This window comes from Apiospora kogelbergensis (genome assembly GCF_038363985.1).
Source record: "Apiospora kogelbergensis strain CBS 113332 chromosome Unknown utg000007l_segment0_segment0, whole genome shotgun sequence".
Taxonomy (NCBI): Eukaryota; Fungi; Ascomycota; class Sordariomycetes; order Amphisphaeriales; family Apiosporaceae; genus Apiospora; species Apiospora kogelbergensis.
This window is the reverse complement of record NW_027117424.1, coordinates 2,924,885-2,941,459: the sequence shown is the minus strand read 5'-3', so window position 1 is coordinate 2,941,459 and position 16,575 is coordinate 2,924,885. Positions and strand designations below refer to the sequence as shown.

General features: G+C 51.7%; 7 protein-coding genes across 7 annotated transcripts; 4 read left to right on the top strand and 3 right to left on the bottom strand.

The window, feature by feature from the left end:
• Window positions 1-1,588: 1,588 nt before the first annotated feature.
• PG998_011307 (uncharacterized protein) lies at window positions 1,589-1,828 on the bottom strand (the record flags this gene model as incomplete). Its single annotated transcript, XM_066878123.1, has 1 exon — window positions 1,589-1,828. The coding sequence occupies one exon, from the start codon at window positions 1,826-1,828 to the stop codon at window positions 1,589-1,591; it is 240 nt and encodes a 79-aa protein (XP_066727177.1).
• Window positions 1,829-3,698: 1,870 nt separating this feature from the next.
• On the bottom strand, window positions 3,699-4,771 carry PG998_011306 (uncharacterized protein; the record flags this gene model as incomplete). Its single annotated transcript, XM_066878122.1, has 2 exons — window positions 3,699-4,519; window positions 4,597-4,771. The coding sequence occupies 2 exons, from the start codon at window positions 4,769-4,771 to the stop codon at window positions 3,699-3,701; spliced, it is 996 nt and encodes a 331-aa protein (XP_066727176.1).
• A 1,043-nt stretch (window positions 4,772-5,814) lies between these two features.
• Window positions 5,815-7,400, top strand: PG998_011305 (uncharacterized protein; the record flags this gene model as incomplete). Its single annotated transcript, XM_066878121.1, has 3 exons — window positions 5,815-5,897; window positions 5,973-6,103; window positions 6,354-7,400. The coding sequence occupies exons 1-3, from the start codon at window positions 5,882-5,884 to the stop codon at window positions 7,398-7,400; spliced, it is 1,194 nt and encodes a 397-aa protein (XP_066727175.1). The 5' UTR covers window positions 5,815-5,881.
• Window positions 7,401-10,081: 2,681 nt separating this feature from the next.
• Window positions 10,082-11,089, top strand: PG998_011304 (uncharacterized protein; the record flags this gene model as incomplete). Its single annotated transcript, XM_066878120.1, has 1 exon — window positions 10,082-11,089. The coding sequence occupies one exon, from the start codon at window positions 10,082-10,084 to the stop codon at window positions 11,087-11,089; it is 1,008 nt and encodes a 335-aa protein (XP_066727174.1).
• A 945-nt stretch (window positions 11,090-12,034) lies between these two features.
• PG998_011303 (uncharacterized protein) lies at window positions 12,035-12,754 on the top strand (the record flags this gene model as incomplete). The annotated part of the gene is made up of 1 exon (XM_066878119.1): window positions 12,035-12,754. The coding sequence occupies one exon, from the start codon at window positions 12,035-12,037 to the stop codon at window positions 12,752-12,754; it is 720 nt and encodes a 239-aa protein (XP_066727173.1).
• Window positions 12,755-12,903: 149 nt separating this feature from the next.
• On the bottom strand, window positions 12,904-14,177 carry PG998_011302 (tRNA guanylyltransferase; the record flags this gene model as incomplete). Its single annotated transcript, XM_066878118.1, has 7 exons — window positions 12,904-13,122; window positions 13,173-13,420; window positions 13,475-13,647; window positions 13,699-13,743; window positions 13,792-13,911; window positions 13,999-14,088; window positions 14,164-14,177. 7 exons carry the CDS (start codon window positions 14,175-14,177, stop codon window positions 12,904-12,906), a joined length of 909 nt encoding a protein of 302 aa, XP_066727172.1.
• A 501-nt stretch (window positions 14,178-14,678) lies between these two features.
• Window positions 14,679-16,208, top strand: PG998_011301 (uncharacterized protein; the record flags this gene model as incomplete). The annotated part of the gene is made up of 2 exons (XM_066878117.1): window positions 14,679-15,037; window positions 15,137-16,208. 2 exons carry the CDS (start codon window positions 14,679-14,681, stop codon window positions 16,206-16,208), a joined length of 1,431 nt encoding a protein of 476 aa, XP_066727171.1.
• Window positions 16,209-16,575: the final 367 nt, after the last annotated feature.

Genomic DNA, 16,575 nt, shown 5'->3' with positions numbered 1-16,575 from the left:
ATGCATTCTTGTCAGCAACCCGCCCGAGCCCGTTGGAAGATGTCTCAGTCCACTGCATCGCGCCGGCCGCACTTGCTGGAACGTTGCCGTGGTGCGTTGTGGGCTGTGGTGGTGGTGGTGTTGGGTGGCGATTGCGGTGGGTCGATCAGGGGCCGCAGCAGCAGCTGCCATCCTGCGCTGGAATCAGGCGGGTGCCGCCCCTTTGGGGGCAGCTTTTTCCAATCCATGGAGTGAGCGTTATACTCATCAGTCAGGGCCGAACGACTGGGTTTGAGGGATCTCGGTTCGACGGCGCAGACCCTGCCTGCCGAACGGCTCAAAGAGAGACAATGCAGGAGCATGACTTCTCAGCCGCAACCTGAATCTTAGAGATACATACCATTTTCTACCGATGGAGGTTTGGCCCAGGTAAGGATTCACCTCCTGGCACTTCTAGTGTCCCCACAAGACTCCTTTTGTTTAGTATTCCTGCCCGGACCGGCGATACAAGCATTTCTCTAGAGACGGATCTGCCTAGTCCTAGGATTCGCGGGAAACTCCTTGCGACACGGTTCGCATCTCGCCCACGTTGATTCCATGTGTTCTTCATGGATCCGTTTTCAAAGAGTCAAGGGGCTATCTCTCTCTGCATACACACTGTCCGACTTGGACTTATCTGACACACTAACATGAGTGTTAATTTTCAATCGTGAAAGTAGGTGTCGGTTCATGGTACGAGTGATATTTCAAATTGGATATCAGAATAATCTCTCACTAATCACTCTCCACAGGTTATTATCTTGAAGTAAGCCGATATTGGATTCACTTATATTGCTCACTACACGTTAAATAACAGATACGCGGCTACAATGGCGAGGCTCGGTCATATGTCCTCTTGTGACAAGCACCGCGCATGCAAATTTGTACCACGATAGGATATCCAACTCCGAACTGGATGCGGGGGGTGTGAATAGCAATGCAACGAGCAAGTGAGCGAGAGCGAGAAGATGTCACCCAGTCCGTCTTCAACGGAAGCAGCTCCTCAAGTTCCCTCAGATCCGCTCTACCAATCCCGGCCAAGATGTCATGTGCTTGTTTACTCCAGACAACTAAGCCCCAGGGGGAAGACTCGCTCTTCCTCTTCATAAATTGAGCCCAGTCCCAGCTAAACTTATGTGCGCCATCGTGTATTTCCCAAATTCCCTATATGGGGATAAGCTTGCCGAGATGATCCAGATTGCAGTACTTTGAAACCCTTTCACCAGTGCCTGCTCGGATATGGCTATATCAAAACGAATGTGGTTCCCGAACTCTTCGCATCCAGTGGTGTGATCTCTTCATTAAAAGACCGCCCAACAGTGTTGGGAAACACCGAAAGCACAAGCACGAGGATTCCTTTTTGCCGTATTGGAATGCCATGTACCTAGAAGCACAGCCTTCTCTTGTTGTAATGTCGAAATCATGTAGTGAGGTACCCGTCCCATGGAGAGGAAGCGAGCGTGTACGTATGTATACAGAAGAAGGAATGTTCTCGGCCGGCAAGGTATGAATCGGTGTCGGCCGACGTTGCACAAAGTAACAGAAGTAACATCAGTTAGCTTCTCTACTCTCACACCAGAATCTCGTTATTTTTGCGCATCTGGCGTGAAGTTGAGGTGCGGAGGAAGTCGGCCGCCGCGTGCTGCGGGACGTGAACGTATTTCTTTTCAGACGTCAGTACCGAATTGTCGTTCTCGTCATGTTGACGACTGCTTGAGCACAGCGCGCTGATGCAGCTGCGAAGGAAGGTCCGGACCCGCGAAGGACGGGTGCCGTGAAGGCCCGTCGAGGTACTAGACATGATATGCATGGCGACGAGAAGTATGTTGCTAGGTAAGCCTTTGGGTGCAGGTCAAGGGCGAGGGGGACTATCGTTAAAAGCTAGCTGATGCGTCTCAGACGGGGAGTATAGTACGATGATGTTGTTGGTCCGGACCAAAACAAGTCGTGAAGTTGGATTTGAAGGAGATATACCGTAGCATATATATCCTTACAGATGCTGAGAAGTCCTTTTACTTCATTAGCATGTATCGAACAATAGAATGAATAAAGATGCGTAAAAACCAAGGGAAGGTAATGCCATTGTCGCTCAATGTAAGGAGTATCGGCAGCCTTTATTTGAGTTTAAGGCAAGGGAGACAATGAGTAAGTGGGATCTGCCCCGTGATCGCCACCCGGACGAGCTTCAAGTCTCAGACAACAGAGAGAGCCTCACTAGCTGATCACTCACCCCCCTTCCTTCCACGAAAGCTGAACCTCCATCAGAGGAATACGTCCAACGATCTCGAACGCCCGTAAGAGTCAGCGTTTTCCCTCTCCTAGTCAGCATGGTGGTGTCGTAAGTCACAATCCTCTCCACCATCCCCTCCCTCACGGCTCGTTCGAGGACAAGCGTTAGGTGTTAGGTCTGGACGGTTCGAAATAAACGGCAAGAATGACCCAATGAGAGACCGTAAGGTCGAACGCCTTCTTGCGCCGCCACAGCCCAAAGCCAAAGGGACAACATCCAATTCGGCAGACTCCTCTCGAAAGACCCTTATCCAGCTCCGCCTTCATCGAAAAGGCACCCAAAGGACTGGGAACAAAAGCATATCGGCGTTCCTTGGCGGATGAGGTCTCCGCGTTCGGTATGTGCTTCTGACTTCCCTCGAGTGTGATGGCGCAGAAGCCGCTACCGTCATTGCCATCGTTGACCAATCTCAAGCCGGAGAAAACAGGTCGTTGGTAGACTAGTCTCCTACAAGCTACCGAAGGAAGCATGCCCCCGCGCGTGAAGAGTCTATGGCTCTCTCAGCTGCTATTGAAGCGCCGTCTGTTGGGCTAGCCTGACTGGCTAAAAGGTCTCAGAGGTTCAGCTGTATGCAACTTGCTGGTAACCGGAGCTGCCACGCAACCACCAACTGAGCAAACGAATGATGAACGAGCTGGCGGACTTTGGGTAGCTCTGACCATCTGAAATCTTGAATTTCTATGACAATCGACATGGTTGGAATATTAGTAGTTCGAGTTGGATCCCGAGAGATCTCACAATTGCTTTTTCCTGCCACAGTATTGAAACTGCACGACAATAGTGGCTCCTCCACGTAAAGATATCGATCAACCCTAGACATTAGATATTGAAACCTTATAGCGTCCACGCTGTCATGGGTGAGGCGAGGCAGAGGATAAATCATAGCTAGTGTGGGCCTCTAGCACGGCGTAGTTCTGGCGTCGACCTAGCCCTCCAGCCTTTTCTAGCGATACTAGCATACGGGCACAAGGCAAGCCTAGGCCACACGCTGAAGCGACGAAGACAGGACAAAGGCAGCCAATGACGAGAGAAATGGCAGCAACAGTGAGTGAGGCCTTGGTGGCTCTAATGGTGCAGAAACGACAATTCAATGGCTTGCAAATGCAGCCCAGTGACACACGTAATAGATAACGCCAAATCTCGTCAGTGGCTATTCCAAGAGTCACGTAGAAATAATATATAGTTGTAGGACCATATTGCAGGAGTTGGTTTTGTTCAATGCTAAGACGGCTGTGTTGGGTTAACTACCAACCCGGCCACTGCATTTTGCCAAATGGTATAGATCTCTGAGTGATGCGCAAGAATGCACAAGGATACCGCTCTAGCTAGGTCAAGTCGGGGCATTAGCCACTGAGTCAAGCCTTAACAAGTTTGCATGCCGTCCTTCGTCTCAGCTAAATTCCCCTCTGCTTTCATCGGAATCCATCTCGTCGTCGTCATCGTCGTCGTCGTCGTCCTGGGCGATGTAGGGTACAAATCGGAAGTCGAGAAAGCTGGTCGTACCACCCTCAACTTCCACCATAAACTGCAGGCTCAACACACCTTGTCCATCGCCACGGAAGCTGACCTTACTGGCAACACGCATTGCTTCAGTGGCGGATTTGACCAAGTCAAACTTGAAGCTTTGCGACCACTTCGTTTCAATAGTGAAGGTGTCGAGGAGGTCACGGCCACTGGTAAAGTCAACACTTGCGCTGCCTAATGCTCCGCTACTGGACAAAGCCAAGAAAGGCGCATCTGGCGAAGCGCTGATGGTCATCTTCGTGGGCGACATGGGTGCTAACTCAGACAGGCTGTCAAGAAGCCACTTAGAATGCATGATGATCTTGAAGGCGAGATCATCACGGGCGAACGGTATATCATCCGGTTGCTCAGGCGTATAGGTGACCATGTTACAACGAGTTTTCACCCCCGTCTCTTCCATGATGATGCTGAGGGGCGAGCCGTCCTCTTCGTAGAGGAGGCAACATGTTCCAGGCACTCCAAGTGTTTGGTGGCTAAAGGCATCAGGTCGGTAGTTCCGTAAGTTGCTTCTGTAAGGCTCCGCCTCGGCTTTGGCCTGCTTGGCTGCCAGATCCGATGCCCCAAAAATCTGCAGGGCCTCTAGGAAGGCTGCTAGATTGACCTGAAATTGTGGAAGCGCTCCGTCTTCATTCTCCGCCAAATTCAGTGTGTAAGTAGTGAATAATTCCTTGTCCAGAAACGCTACGCCTAAAGGAGAAAAAGAAAGACGTTAGGCTACTACTCTTGCACTTCCAACGAACACCCCCTATAAGGGGTCCTCCTACCTTGCATGACTCGGGAATGGTCGGCGGCAAACCGGATACCATCTTGTGTGATCTGGACGTGGACTTTTGCTGTGAAGCTAATGCACTTTAGCAGCTGGTAGATCTGCCTCGTCGAGCTGGCGATGGCCTTGAATAATGGTGGCTGCGGGGAGCCCGATCGTATAGAGGATTCCATTGCTGGAAGGGTGGTAGGTAATGATGGTATGGCGGAGGTGATAAGGTTCAGCCAACGTGTCTCATGAGCTTTTCCAGTCGAGAGTCACGGATCAGTGTAGTGTTCAAGCAGATTTTGTGCGCCTTAATCCTCTATGGTACAGGCCCACGACGTTCTCGAATTCGCGATGCCTCTTCTTATGGGTTTCTTCTCTTGGCCTTAGACGTAAACTCCCACCGCGCAAAACATGTAAACCGTTCCGACCCTAGAATATGCATTAGAAAGCTGTTGGGGGGATCATAAGCGTAGAGAAGGAACATACGCCAATGCCAACGAAGCTGGGACACCAAGAAGTGGGATGTTGATGAACGACCGGTCTAGATTTGTCCTCGTTAGTGATTGGGGAGCAACGCAGATAGTAATGGAGGGAGAAAAAAGCCAAGCATACTCAGTGCAAACCCGCCAAATAGTGCAACACCGAACAGCAGGAGGGAAAAGCCGACGGTGAATTGGGTGCCTTTTCCGACCGTAGGCAGAAATGGAGTGCCAGGTGCAGTGGCCCAGATCTCGCGGAGTTGAGAATCCATGAATGTTGACAGACGAATCGCCGCAGTATCGAAGGGCACGAAGAGGGCCGGCGGAAGGGAGGCTTTTGTGCTTGCAGGCTACAAGTATGCAAGGACAATGCTGGCTTCTTTCAAGAGTCCGGGGAAGATGGTGATGGCGGAAGTTGTTGGGCGTGACACGAGCGTCTGAATATCATCGGGTGCCAGAAGCTTGAGCTGTCCTCTAATTGTTGCTACAAGGGTAGGAGTACCTGGATCGCGCCTGCTTGACCCAGACAGACCAAGAGCGATGCGCGCAGCTGCGAGCCCCACTTGGCTTCCGGTGCGTACCTTCCGATAAGCCCAGATAGCTGAGGAAGATTGATTGGCCGGTGTCCGCACCTTGCTCTTTCCCTGTCTTTCCGCGTCTGTGTTCCGCGCTTATCATCAGCCTTAGCGGGTTTATCTCCACACGTTTCACCCAAGTCCCGCTTACGCATCTGCATGCGGCTCTCTCTCCCTGAAGTCGTGTCGCAAACCACGAAGCGCATTCCGATAACCAGCGTCAGCTCCAGATGCCTTCACGATGGTGAAAGATGAGAGTAAGTTTATTGACCCTCCACATAGCGCGTCAAAAGGTACTTGCGCGATTGACTGACCGACTATTCGAGCTCCAGATGGCAAGCGCAAGGCCAGCGACGAGCCTTCGTCGCCAGCGGCCAGCAAGAAGGCGAAGCTCAGTGATGAGCCATCCGAGCCCGACAAGGCCAAAGAACCGGCCATGAAGCCCATTCCTTTCCCAGAAAAGGTAAATACACCCCTTAGCCGAACAAACAGGCACGCTGCGAGGTCTGCTCCGGACCATCCAATTGTGTCCCATCAGCATGGTGGCGGTGGTCCCCGGCTCAAGTGACAGACTTATCGGTTGCGGAGGCCACTGAGATCCCGAGGGCAACAGTATTGTTCTTTATTCTTATGACATTCTACCCTGCCAGATTTAGTGCTGTTTTGCTGTCACCATACGGAGCATAACATTCTTACTAACACACATCCCGTAGCCTGCGGTTATCGAGGAACGAGAGGGCGACATAGAGTTCCGTGTCGTCAACAACGACAACAAGCGCGAGTCTCTTATCATCTTGACCGGCTTGAAGTGTATCTTCCAAAAACAGCTACCAAAGATGCCCAAAGACTACATTGCGCGACTCGTATACGACCGAACACATTTATCCATAGCTATTGTCAAAAAGCCACTCGAAGTGGTCGGCGGAATCACGTACCGGCCATTCAAGGGTCGCCAATTCGCCGAAATTGTCTTCTGTGCGATTAGCAGTGACCAGCAGGTGAAGGGTTACGGTGCGCATCTCATGTCGCATTTGAAAGATTATGTCAAGGCCACTAGTGATGTCATGCATTTTCTCACATATGCCGACAACTACGCCATCGGCTACTTCAAGAAACAGGGCTTTACGAAAGAGATCACACTCCCGAAATCCGTGTGGATGGGTTACATCAAGGATTACGAAGGAGGTACTATAATGCAGTGCTCCATGCTCCCTCGAGTACGTTATCTGGAGATGGGTCGGATGTTGCTCAAGCAGAAGGAATGTGTGCACGCTAAGATCCGCGCGTTCTCGAAATCGCACATCATACACCAACCACCCAAAGACTGGAAGAGCGGCGTAACGCCGATAGACCCACTCTCTATCGGTGCAATTCGCGAGTCAGGCTGGTCGCCGGATATGGATGAACTGGCTCGGCAACCTCGACATGGTCCCAACTATAACCAGCTCTTGCATCTTCTGAACGACTTGCAGAACCACCAGTCTGCTTGGCCATTCTTGACGCCTGTGAACAAGGACGATGTTGCAGATTATTATGACGTGATCAAGGAGCCTATGGACTTGTCCACCATGGAGGCTAAGCTCGAGGCCGACCAGTACGAGACGCCCGAGGCCTTCATCAAGGATGCGAAGCTCGTCTTTGACAACTGCCGCAAGTACAACAACGAAACTACGCCCTACGCCAAGAGTGCGAACAAGCTCGAGCGATATATGTGGCAACAGATCAAGGCCATTCCCGAGTGGTCGCACCTGGAACCTTAGGAGGGTGTCCATTTGCCGGCACCCCACAAACGCGGCGGGAGAAGGAAGAAGGGTCATTAAGGAATCGTACGAGGTTCTGATGACAATATGATTTTATTAGCTATTTCTGGGAAACATGAATGCGCCTTACCCCTCTCCAGCAATGCCATGACCATACCAGTCAAAACTTCGCGGAGGGAGAAATAAGCCAGCAAGGCGACGAAGAAGAGGCGTTAGGGGAGCGAAGCGTAAGCACATTACAGGGGTTTGGTTATGCAGAATAGGCCTTGCGAGGCTGGCCGGCTCGGCGTTCAGGTGGTTTTTGCATTGGAAAAAATGACATCAAGGTATCTAATACCACTACTGCACTATACCTTTATACATACTATCCAAATAAATACATTGGCACTAGAAAGAAGTCATCCTTCCAATCAACGAGGCATGCATCTCAGGGAAATGGAGACCCCTTATCCACGGCAGCATGTGTGGCATGTCTAACCAGAACCCAGTCTCATTGGATGGTTTGTTGACATAGCCAGACAATTGACCCAATGGATTGTACACATTGGCACCATAAGTTCGATTCCTGAGTCGGGACCGTATACTCGGGGTAACGTACGTCGTAGGACAAAGAGGCGCTGGGAATGGCGCAACCAAGTGCGAGTGTTCAATCTTGGGGAATATCGGCTGTCCATACTGTGGCCAGCGGCGCATAAAGAATCTACCTGTACGAGAGACCTTTGTTGACCCCTGAATAATGCGATATTTCGACAAGGCATCGATCGGGTGCGTGCGTCCGAATATTGAATGCTTGGGTATATGGAAGTTTGAATGTTACCTGTTAGATTGTGGGGTTCGAGAGCGTCCAAGCCATGGAGGGAGACGATTCATATGTAAAGAAGCTAGAAACAGGTGTTGATCGTTGGCAACACGTAAGGTGAGAGGAAACTTCCAAGTTTTGCATGGGAGCATGAAATATAGGTACTTGTTATCACCAGGGTCGAAGGCCAATGAAGACTGTCTTGCAGATATGAAGTGGTAGTATCGTGGCCAATCACAGCTTGGCATAAGCACATGTATACTGAAGTGCAAATTATAGTGCATATGATGAAGAGTGGGCTAGAAAAAAAGAACAAAAAGAAAGAGGCGGTCAGGGTTAGATGCATCGCATACTCTGAGTGGGGATGCCAGGCTGGACATGCTTGATGCAACCTTTTGCCTGCATGACACCCACCAGCTGCCAGCTATACCTACATGCACCTAACATTGAATGGGGAACACCGGATATGTCTCAGGCACGCAGAACATAAAGCTGGGCAAAAGAGCTATGTGCAATTACAAGCGAGAGAAAGAGAGAGAGAGATAGATAGTAGACACAACCTGAGCCTCCCCTGTGGCTTGCCGAAGTTGATGTAGGTACGGGCGGTACTGTAGGTATGTAGGTATGTAGGTATGTAAGAGGTACGTTCAACCGATTTTTTATCTCCTATCGACGGGAAAGACCCTGGAAATCCGGGGACAGGACCTGGTGGCTCCGCTTTGGAATTCAATCCATGTCCCACTTGCATGTTTGCATGCAGGAAAAGACAACAGGAAGAACAACAAGAAGAAGGTTGGGTTCGTGATGAGTTTGCTGGGTTGACGTGCACACTCTGGACCTTGGTCGTCTGTTGTCAACTCAAATAGCCCGCAACCCGGTGCTTGCGTTTCTCGGACAGTTTGATCGGCAGCGACTTCGGGGTTGCCGCTGTCTCCTAGCAGTGCCGCTCGCTTATGCTGAGTTTAAGCACGCAAGTGAAAGGTTGGGTGCAAGACAGGCCGAGGCCGGTCTTTTTTACGACCACTCGGGTAGTCAACATTATGATATTGAAGGCAGCTAGCAACATCACTGAAGCATTCGTACCCATTACCAGCCACTCTATCTGCAGGCCACGTGAACATACATTCATTATTAGGTGGAGGGGGAAATGCATCTGGGCACCTTTTTCGATGCTTCCAGCCCGTTCCCAAGCCCCGTGCAACCAACGGGCCTAGTGCCAGAGTGTCGACTCCATGCGGCGCGGCGAGCTGCGTCCTCCTCTCCAATAAAGAGCTGGCTGAAACTTTCTCTCGCTGTCGCCGTGGCAAGAGTCAGGCGCTCTATTAGGATCTGAGAGGAGAATTGAGGACGCAAATTACCAACATCGTCAACTGCCTGATGCCAATACCAAGCCAAGATTAGTAGATGCTCTACAGATCCAGTTCTCTTTTGTTCTTAAATTGCATTTCAAAAGGTGTGCATAGCGATGTTGTGTCAGTTATCCCGTTTATTGCGCGTCTTGGATGCTAGCGATGCATGTAAGGCGCCGAGCGATGTGCACCCGCAGTCCAGTTTTCCCATGTTCTAATTACAGATCGTCCCAGAATTCCGTCCGTCCCTTTCTTTCCGCCTGCCCCCATCACCTTCTCATCCCCAAGCCCTCCTGCCATCTGACACCTTTCTACCCATTACGACCTTTAAGCTTCAGCAAACCACAGACCCCGAGGAAGCCACGAATCTAAAACCAAACCGAGCTGGTTTTCCCCAATCGAATCGGGCGCCAACCAACCCTTTCTCTTCGCCTATTCTCCATTCTGCCACCTCTCTGCCACGCATTCATTCTGCCCTGCACTTCGAAGACGGCCTCGCTTTCGAACAGAGCCTTTCAACGCAGATCGTCAAGATGAAGGGTCGTCCCATTGACCAGCTCGTTTACGAGTATATGTTCAGCAAGCCCAAAGCCTCGGACCCGCAAGACTTCCACGCCCTGCTTCACCGGTACCTCATCCTCGAAGTCCGTCAGGAGGTACACTCATTCTATGGCCACCTGGACACCCAGGAGGCCAAGTACCCCGGCTTGGACTACTGTAATCGCATTCACCGCATACGACTCAGTCGCTGGCCATGGCACCGACGACTGTTCCGAGCGTTCGATGGCCTACGATTGACGCACTCGGAGATCTCCAATCTGACAAAATGGGAAGGTACAAAATGGGCAAAAGAGCGGTTCGAGCGCGATTCTGGCATCACTATTAAAGACACTGCGGATGAGTGTATGTCCACGTGGGTGCCACCAGAGGAAAGACCAGCCGCCGCGGCTACTTCGCCGAGCGAAGACGAGACTGAGGTAGTACAAACCGAAGGGGGAGACACCACCGAAAACGCGGATGATGATATGGAAGGCGAGGAGGGCAGCGATGGCGAGATGGAGTCAATAGGCATCGCTCTCAACCAGCGCCTGCTCGAACGAACGGCGCGCCGCGAGGCCGGTGCCGATACTTCAGAGCCCCTTGACGAAGAGTGGGAACAGTGGTTGAAGAACGCCATCGACTCCGGGGAGCTTCCCTTCCTCTCAGGCCAGACGATACGGGAGTCGCCCACGCTGGCTCGCCATCCGCAGCTCGTGCCGATGCCCCACTACCTCACCGCGGCTCGAGCCGGGCAATGGAACGCAGTGCCCACAGCCTTTCGTGAGCTACTGCGACGAACTTTGGCGAGCGAGGGACTTGCTACCGGAGACCGGGCCATGCCTCCTTTAGAATCCGCTTCTCTCAGGTCGCCATCGTTGCAGACAGTGCAGTGGAGACGCACCGTTTCCAATCTCCGACTACCCGTCAGCGAGGGAAGCTCCAGCTCTAACACAGGCTCCAGGACTGTGCGCCTGAATCGTACCGCTCAGTCTAACGCCTAGGAGGATACCGGGCCATTGTAACGTCTTCTTCGTACTCGTCTTTTTCTATCAGATACCCCGGGGCCCCTTTACAGCGACTAGTTCAGTGCGTGGGCATTGAACATGGTATTACTCAAGCGATCTTGACGGTCCTACAAACAACCAACCATCGAACATGCACACTCGATTTTCTATACAACAAGGGGGCGTTGCGATGCTACTTTTTGATTTTCCATCTACGGATGTAGCCGAGGTGCTTTTTCCCCTAGTAGGCGTGTGGTTTATTTTGTTTAGTTATAACTCATAGAATAGCGGCGTTGGTAACGAATTGCATGAAACAAATGATTCAATAGCTATATTTAGCAAGGCAAGTACCTCCAGCTTGGAGGTCATGTGCGTGATCTCATGTGACTACTGCGGCGTACAGAGCCCATTTCTTATTCAATTGTAAAAGGGAGAGAGTGTGGTATGCGTGCCCTCCAGTTGTATTAGTTCCGCACAGCACACGCTAGATTCTTCAGCATTGTCAAATCACGAGGCCTACCAAACTCCCACTAGCAAGAGTGGCCAAGTTTCTGTTCTTCTTCTTTCCCTTTTTGATATATATATATATATAATATCATACACTTAGAAATTAAAGAACTCCGGGGTACTCCGTACTAGCCGGGACATCCTCCGACATATGGCTACGGTACAGGCTGTGCACGTGCCCCGGTACAACCAGTTAGTGGGGTCGCTAATATCTACCCACTAAATTTTCTTTGAACAGTTGAATCGATGCTCAAGCCTCCCAAGATAATTAATTCTGTTCGAGCCGACGCCAGCATGCATGTAAAAGTTCCATAGAAAGACCCGAAAGACCGACGCCTCGCTTTGCCTTCTTTAAACCAATTCTGAGAGCCAGTCATACTCTCCCCGCATAGTCAATCGTTACTGTTGTTATTATTCATCTTTTATTCCGCAGCCATGCCTTCCACCACGAAGCGCAAGATCGACGCTCATGCCCTCCTGACCTCGCAAGGGTGGCGGGGCAAGGGACACTCACTGCACCCGACCAACGACGCGACGGGCTTGAAACACCACATCCTCATTAAGCGCGACGGCAATGACGGTGCCGGGCTGGGCCTCAAGAAGGACCACAAGGTCGAGGCGTGGTGGATGAATGCCTTCGACCAGGCCCTCAAGGGCATCGACACCACCTCGGGCACTATGAAGCGCACGGCCGGTGGCGGCGGCCTCGACCTCGACAAGATCGTCTCCAAGGGCGTCTACAAATACAGCGGCGGCAACGGGCTTTACTCGAGTTTTGTCAAGGGCGGGTTGCTGGCAGGCACCGTGGAGAAGAATCTGGCGACGGGACTGCTCACGCCGCCGGAGAGCGGGGTGTCGACACCGGCTGCTACTATTGAAGGGGAGAGCAGCAGCAGCGACAGGAAAGAAACCAAAGAGGAGCGTCGGGCCAGAAGGGATGCGAAGAAGATGCGAAAGGCAGAGAAAGGCAAACAGCTCGAGGCAGACGCAAGAGCTGCTGCGAAAGCAATCAAGAAAGCTGCCAAGAAGGTAGAGAAGAAGAAGGCTAAGGATGCATTGAAGGCTGGAGAGACAAAAGAGGAAAGGAGAGCTAGGCGAAACGCCAGGAGGACCCGGAAGGAGGAAAAACGGCGATTACGTGCCGCGACCGGCTGAGCCACTTCCCCTTTGCCATGACCAGAACATTCATTATACCCACAGGTACGGCGAAGACACGAGATGGCCGACTCCAATTCGGCCTCGATACGCATATAAATGGAGGTGGACCCTGGGTCGGGAATGAAACCGTCGCAACTTTTATTGAATCAAGTCAGCTTGGGGATCTTGCCTGGCTTATTGGAGAGCAACCAAGGCCGCCTGTCCCAGAAGTCGTCTTTGATGACATCCAGATGCTCGACTACTATTCTGGCCTTTGCCCGGCGCTTCTTGTCATTCTCAGCCTGGGTTTTGGATTGGGTTACTGGCTCCGCCAAATCATCAATCGTCTCCGCGACCTTGTCGGATCCAGGTTCCACGAGTTCGTACTACCAACTGTCAGCAGCGAACTTCACGGCATTACAAAAGGGTAGCCTACGTCTCGAAATACAACGCTGCCCTTCTTGTTTATCTCAGGCTCGTTATTATAGTTCATGTGAAACTTGGAGTACAATATCTCGTTCTTGTCTTTCGAGAGGGTCCCCTGTGGATAGTCGGTAAGCAACTTCACGTTGCTTGGGCTGGCAACATCTCTCACCTTGAGGAATTCCTCTGCCTCCGTCGCACCCATCCCTCCCTGTTGTATCAGCGTCCAAAAGGTGGTATTATACAGGTTGTTGATGTGGCCTGAGGATGTTAGCAAACGGCCTGGCCCATAAAGCCGAGAGGTGGTTGACTTACAGTCGACTTGTCGCCAACTCATATAGTCGCGCAAGTTCTGGACGCTGGGGTAGCATACTGCGCGCCCATCAAAGCTCGGAAGGGGAGGCGCAAGCGGCATGTCGGGGAAATATGTTGACCAGAGGTGGACATAATATGCGCTGAAGGTTGATACCACGGTAGAAACCAATTTACTATCTCCCGAATGAGCATTGTATCAGTCAGCGGGGGCTTTGCCAACTTACCTCTCTCTTCTGTCGTATAAGGTGCATGTCTTGTGGAATATGAAGCTGGTTGTTTATTAGTTAGGGATGTCAACCCGCCAAGGGTAACCGTACCTGTATTCATCGCTTACTCCATACCCGATAGTGATGTCAGGAAGGTCAGTCATGACAGCCTTAGCGGCCGCGTTCATGAGATCGAGAGCTCTTCTATCGTTGGGCTTTTCGAAGCCATACCTGGCACACAGCCTAGTTCATTCGAGTCAGTGTAAATGGTTTGCAAAATGTGCGGAACACTTCAATTGCTATGTAGAAGATGCCTACTTGGTGAACCCCTTTCCATCTATCCTCACCACCACCCATGTGTTGGGTAGTAGATAGTCCGACCGTTCGAAATCTTTCACGTACTCAAACCTGGAAAGGAGGGTGTTAGTCGCAGTGGCTCTGCCAAGAACTGCACCGAGACGCCTTCCCAGATGGGTTTCTTACTTGGAATTGGCCATGATGAAAGTCTGTTCCGCAAAACGGACTGAACAATGCTCCGTCAGACTAGACAAGCTGAGGATTGGATCCTCATTTCGTCGAGGAAGTCTCCTCGAAAGTCCTGGATGGGATTTTTGATGCTGCACCTCTCTTTGGCGGGGGTGAGGAGCTGTTTAGTGGGCTTTGGACTGCAGTAGCCCAGCAGATCTGATCCCTGGAAATGCACCAAGTAAGTAAGTAGCCTTGCATCATTCCGCTGTTGTCAACCTGACAAGCGCGAGGCTGCAACTACAAGAAAGTTTCCCCAGATTACTGAACTTAATCGCATTTCGAGCACTCGGCGATCTACCCCTACGTCGCAAACTCTCTTTCTTGCTTCCCCTCCGAACCGCGTCAATATGTGTCACTGAACCCAGACTCAAACTACCTTACCGATCCATCACCACCACCGACACATCCCAAGGCGGTCTTGTGGCAGTAGCACAACTGCTTAGCAGAAGCTGTGTATATCGCCAGCCAAGATGAACCTCCTTTTGTCCGACGACTACCTGCTCCAGGACTACCCCGAGAACATCACCAACACTATCCGGTCAGGCCACACAACATGTCTGCGCTTCAACCGCCGGGGCGACTACCTGGCGTCGGGTCGCGTCGACGGCACAGTTGTGGTCTGGGACATCGAGACGATGGGCGTCGCGCGCAAGCTTCGGGGCCATAGAGCGGCCATCACGTCGCTGAGCTGGAGTCGCTGCGGGCGCTACCTACTGAGCGCTTGCCAGGGCTGGCGCGCCGTACTGTGGGACATGGCGGATGGGACGCGGTACCGTGAGGTGCGGTTCCGCGCCCCCGTCTATACCGCCGAGTTGCACCCCTGGAATCAGTAAGTTTTACTCACGATATATACCAGACTCACACTGGTTTGGCTGGCCTTGTTGGTTATACCATAAACATCTGCTGACTACTAATCACCTTCGCGTAGCCATCAGTTTGTCGCATCCATATTCGAGCAGGCCCCGTGCCTAGTCGACATCTCCGAGCCGATCGACGTCAAGCACATCCTGCCCTCTGCGATGAAGCGAGCGAACGCCGACGCCGATGCAGCTACGAAGGAGAAACAAGCGAAAGAGGATGCCAAACAGCAGACGACTGCGTCGATATACACAATCACGGGAGACCACATCCTGGCAGGTACGAACAAGGGGAAATTGAACATCATCGACGTCAACACCCACGAGATAATATGGTCGGAAAAGATATGCAGTTCGGTGGTCACGACACTCAAGTTAACGGGATCTGGCCGCGATCTACTTGTTAACTCCCAAGACCGTATCATCAGGACTTTCAACGTCCCCAACCTCACAGCCGAAGATCTCGATCCCGACACCATACAAGTACCGTTAGAACACAAGTTTCAAGATGTGGTCAACAGATTATCATGGAATCACGTCACATTCAGCGCAACAGGCGAGTATGTCGCCGCATCAACCTACAACAACCACGAACTGTATATATGGGAACGCGGCCACGGTAGTTTGGTAAGAATGCTGGAGGGGCCGAAGGAAGAACAGGGCGTCATAGAATGGCACCCCAATCGGGCACTCCTCGCGGCATGTGGCATGGAAACCGGGCGTATCTATATCTGGTCCGTAACCAGTCCGCAGAAATGGTCGGCGTTGGCGCCTGACTTCTCGGAGGTCGAGGAGAACGTGGAATATGTGGAGCGCGAGGACGAGTTCGACATTCACCCACAAGAGGAGATCACCAAGCGCAGGCTGGATGCGGAAGACGAAGATATAGACGTGTTGACGCTGGACCCTCAAAGTAAAGGCTACGATGACGATATGGACGGCACGGCGTTTCGAATACCGGTCTTGTTCAACCTTGGCGAGAGCGACAGCGAGGAGGAGTTTGTGGCGGTATCCACGGGCACGGTGCGGCGAAGGAGCTTGGGCGAAGGTGGAGAGGCCGGTGCGGCCCAGAACGAAGAGAAGGCTGCCGTCGGTGGGAAGAGACCCACGGCTGGGAGGACAGCCAGAGGCAGGAAGAGGTAATGGATTTGCTGACGATATGAAAAGAATCATGTAAGCGGTGTAGCATCCATCCTAGCAGGAAACAATCAACGCTCAGGCGCGTCCATGTCGGCCATCGAAAAGGGGTGCATAGAAACAAAGGCATGAACAAGTTTGCCAGCTTACTGAAGCTCCACTGTCCAATGGATCGTTCGTTGGTGTTTTTCCCAAACAATGCTAGTGAGATAGATTATGTACAGTGCGATCTATAAGTACACATACAGTACACGCCTAGTAAGCTCTGCGAAGGTAACTAACTGACTTGACACGAGTTGAACTGGTAGCTCAAGCACCAAGCACCTTAGATAAGTATGTACTAGTAGCTATTGGGCTGTTGCACCATCGTCAT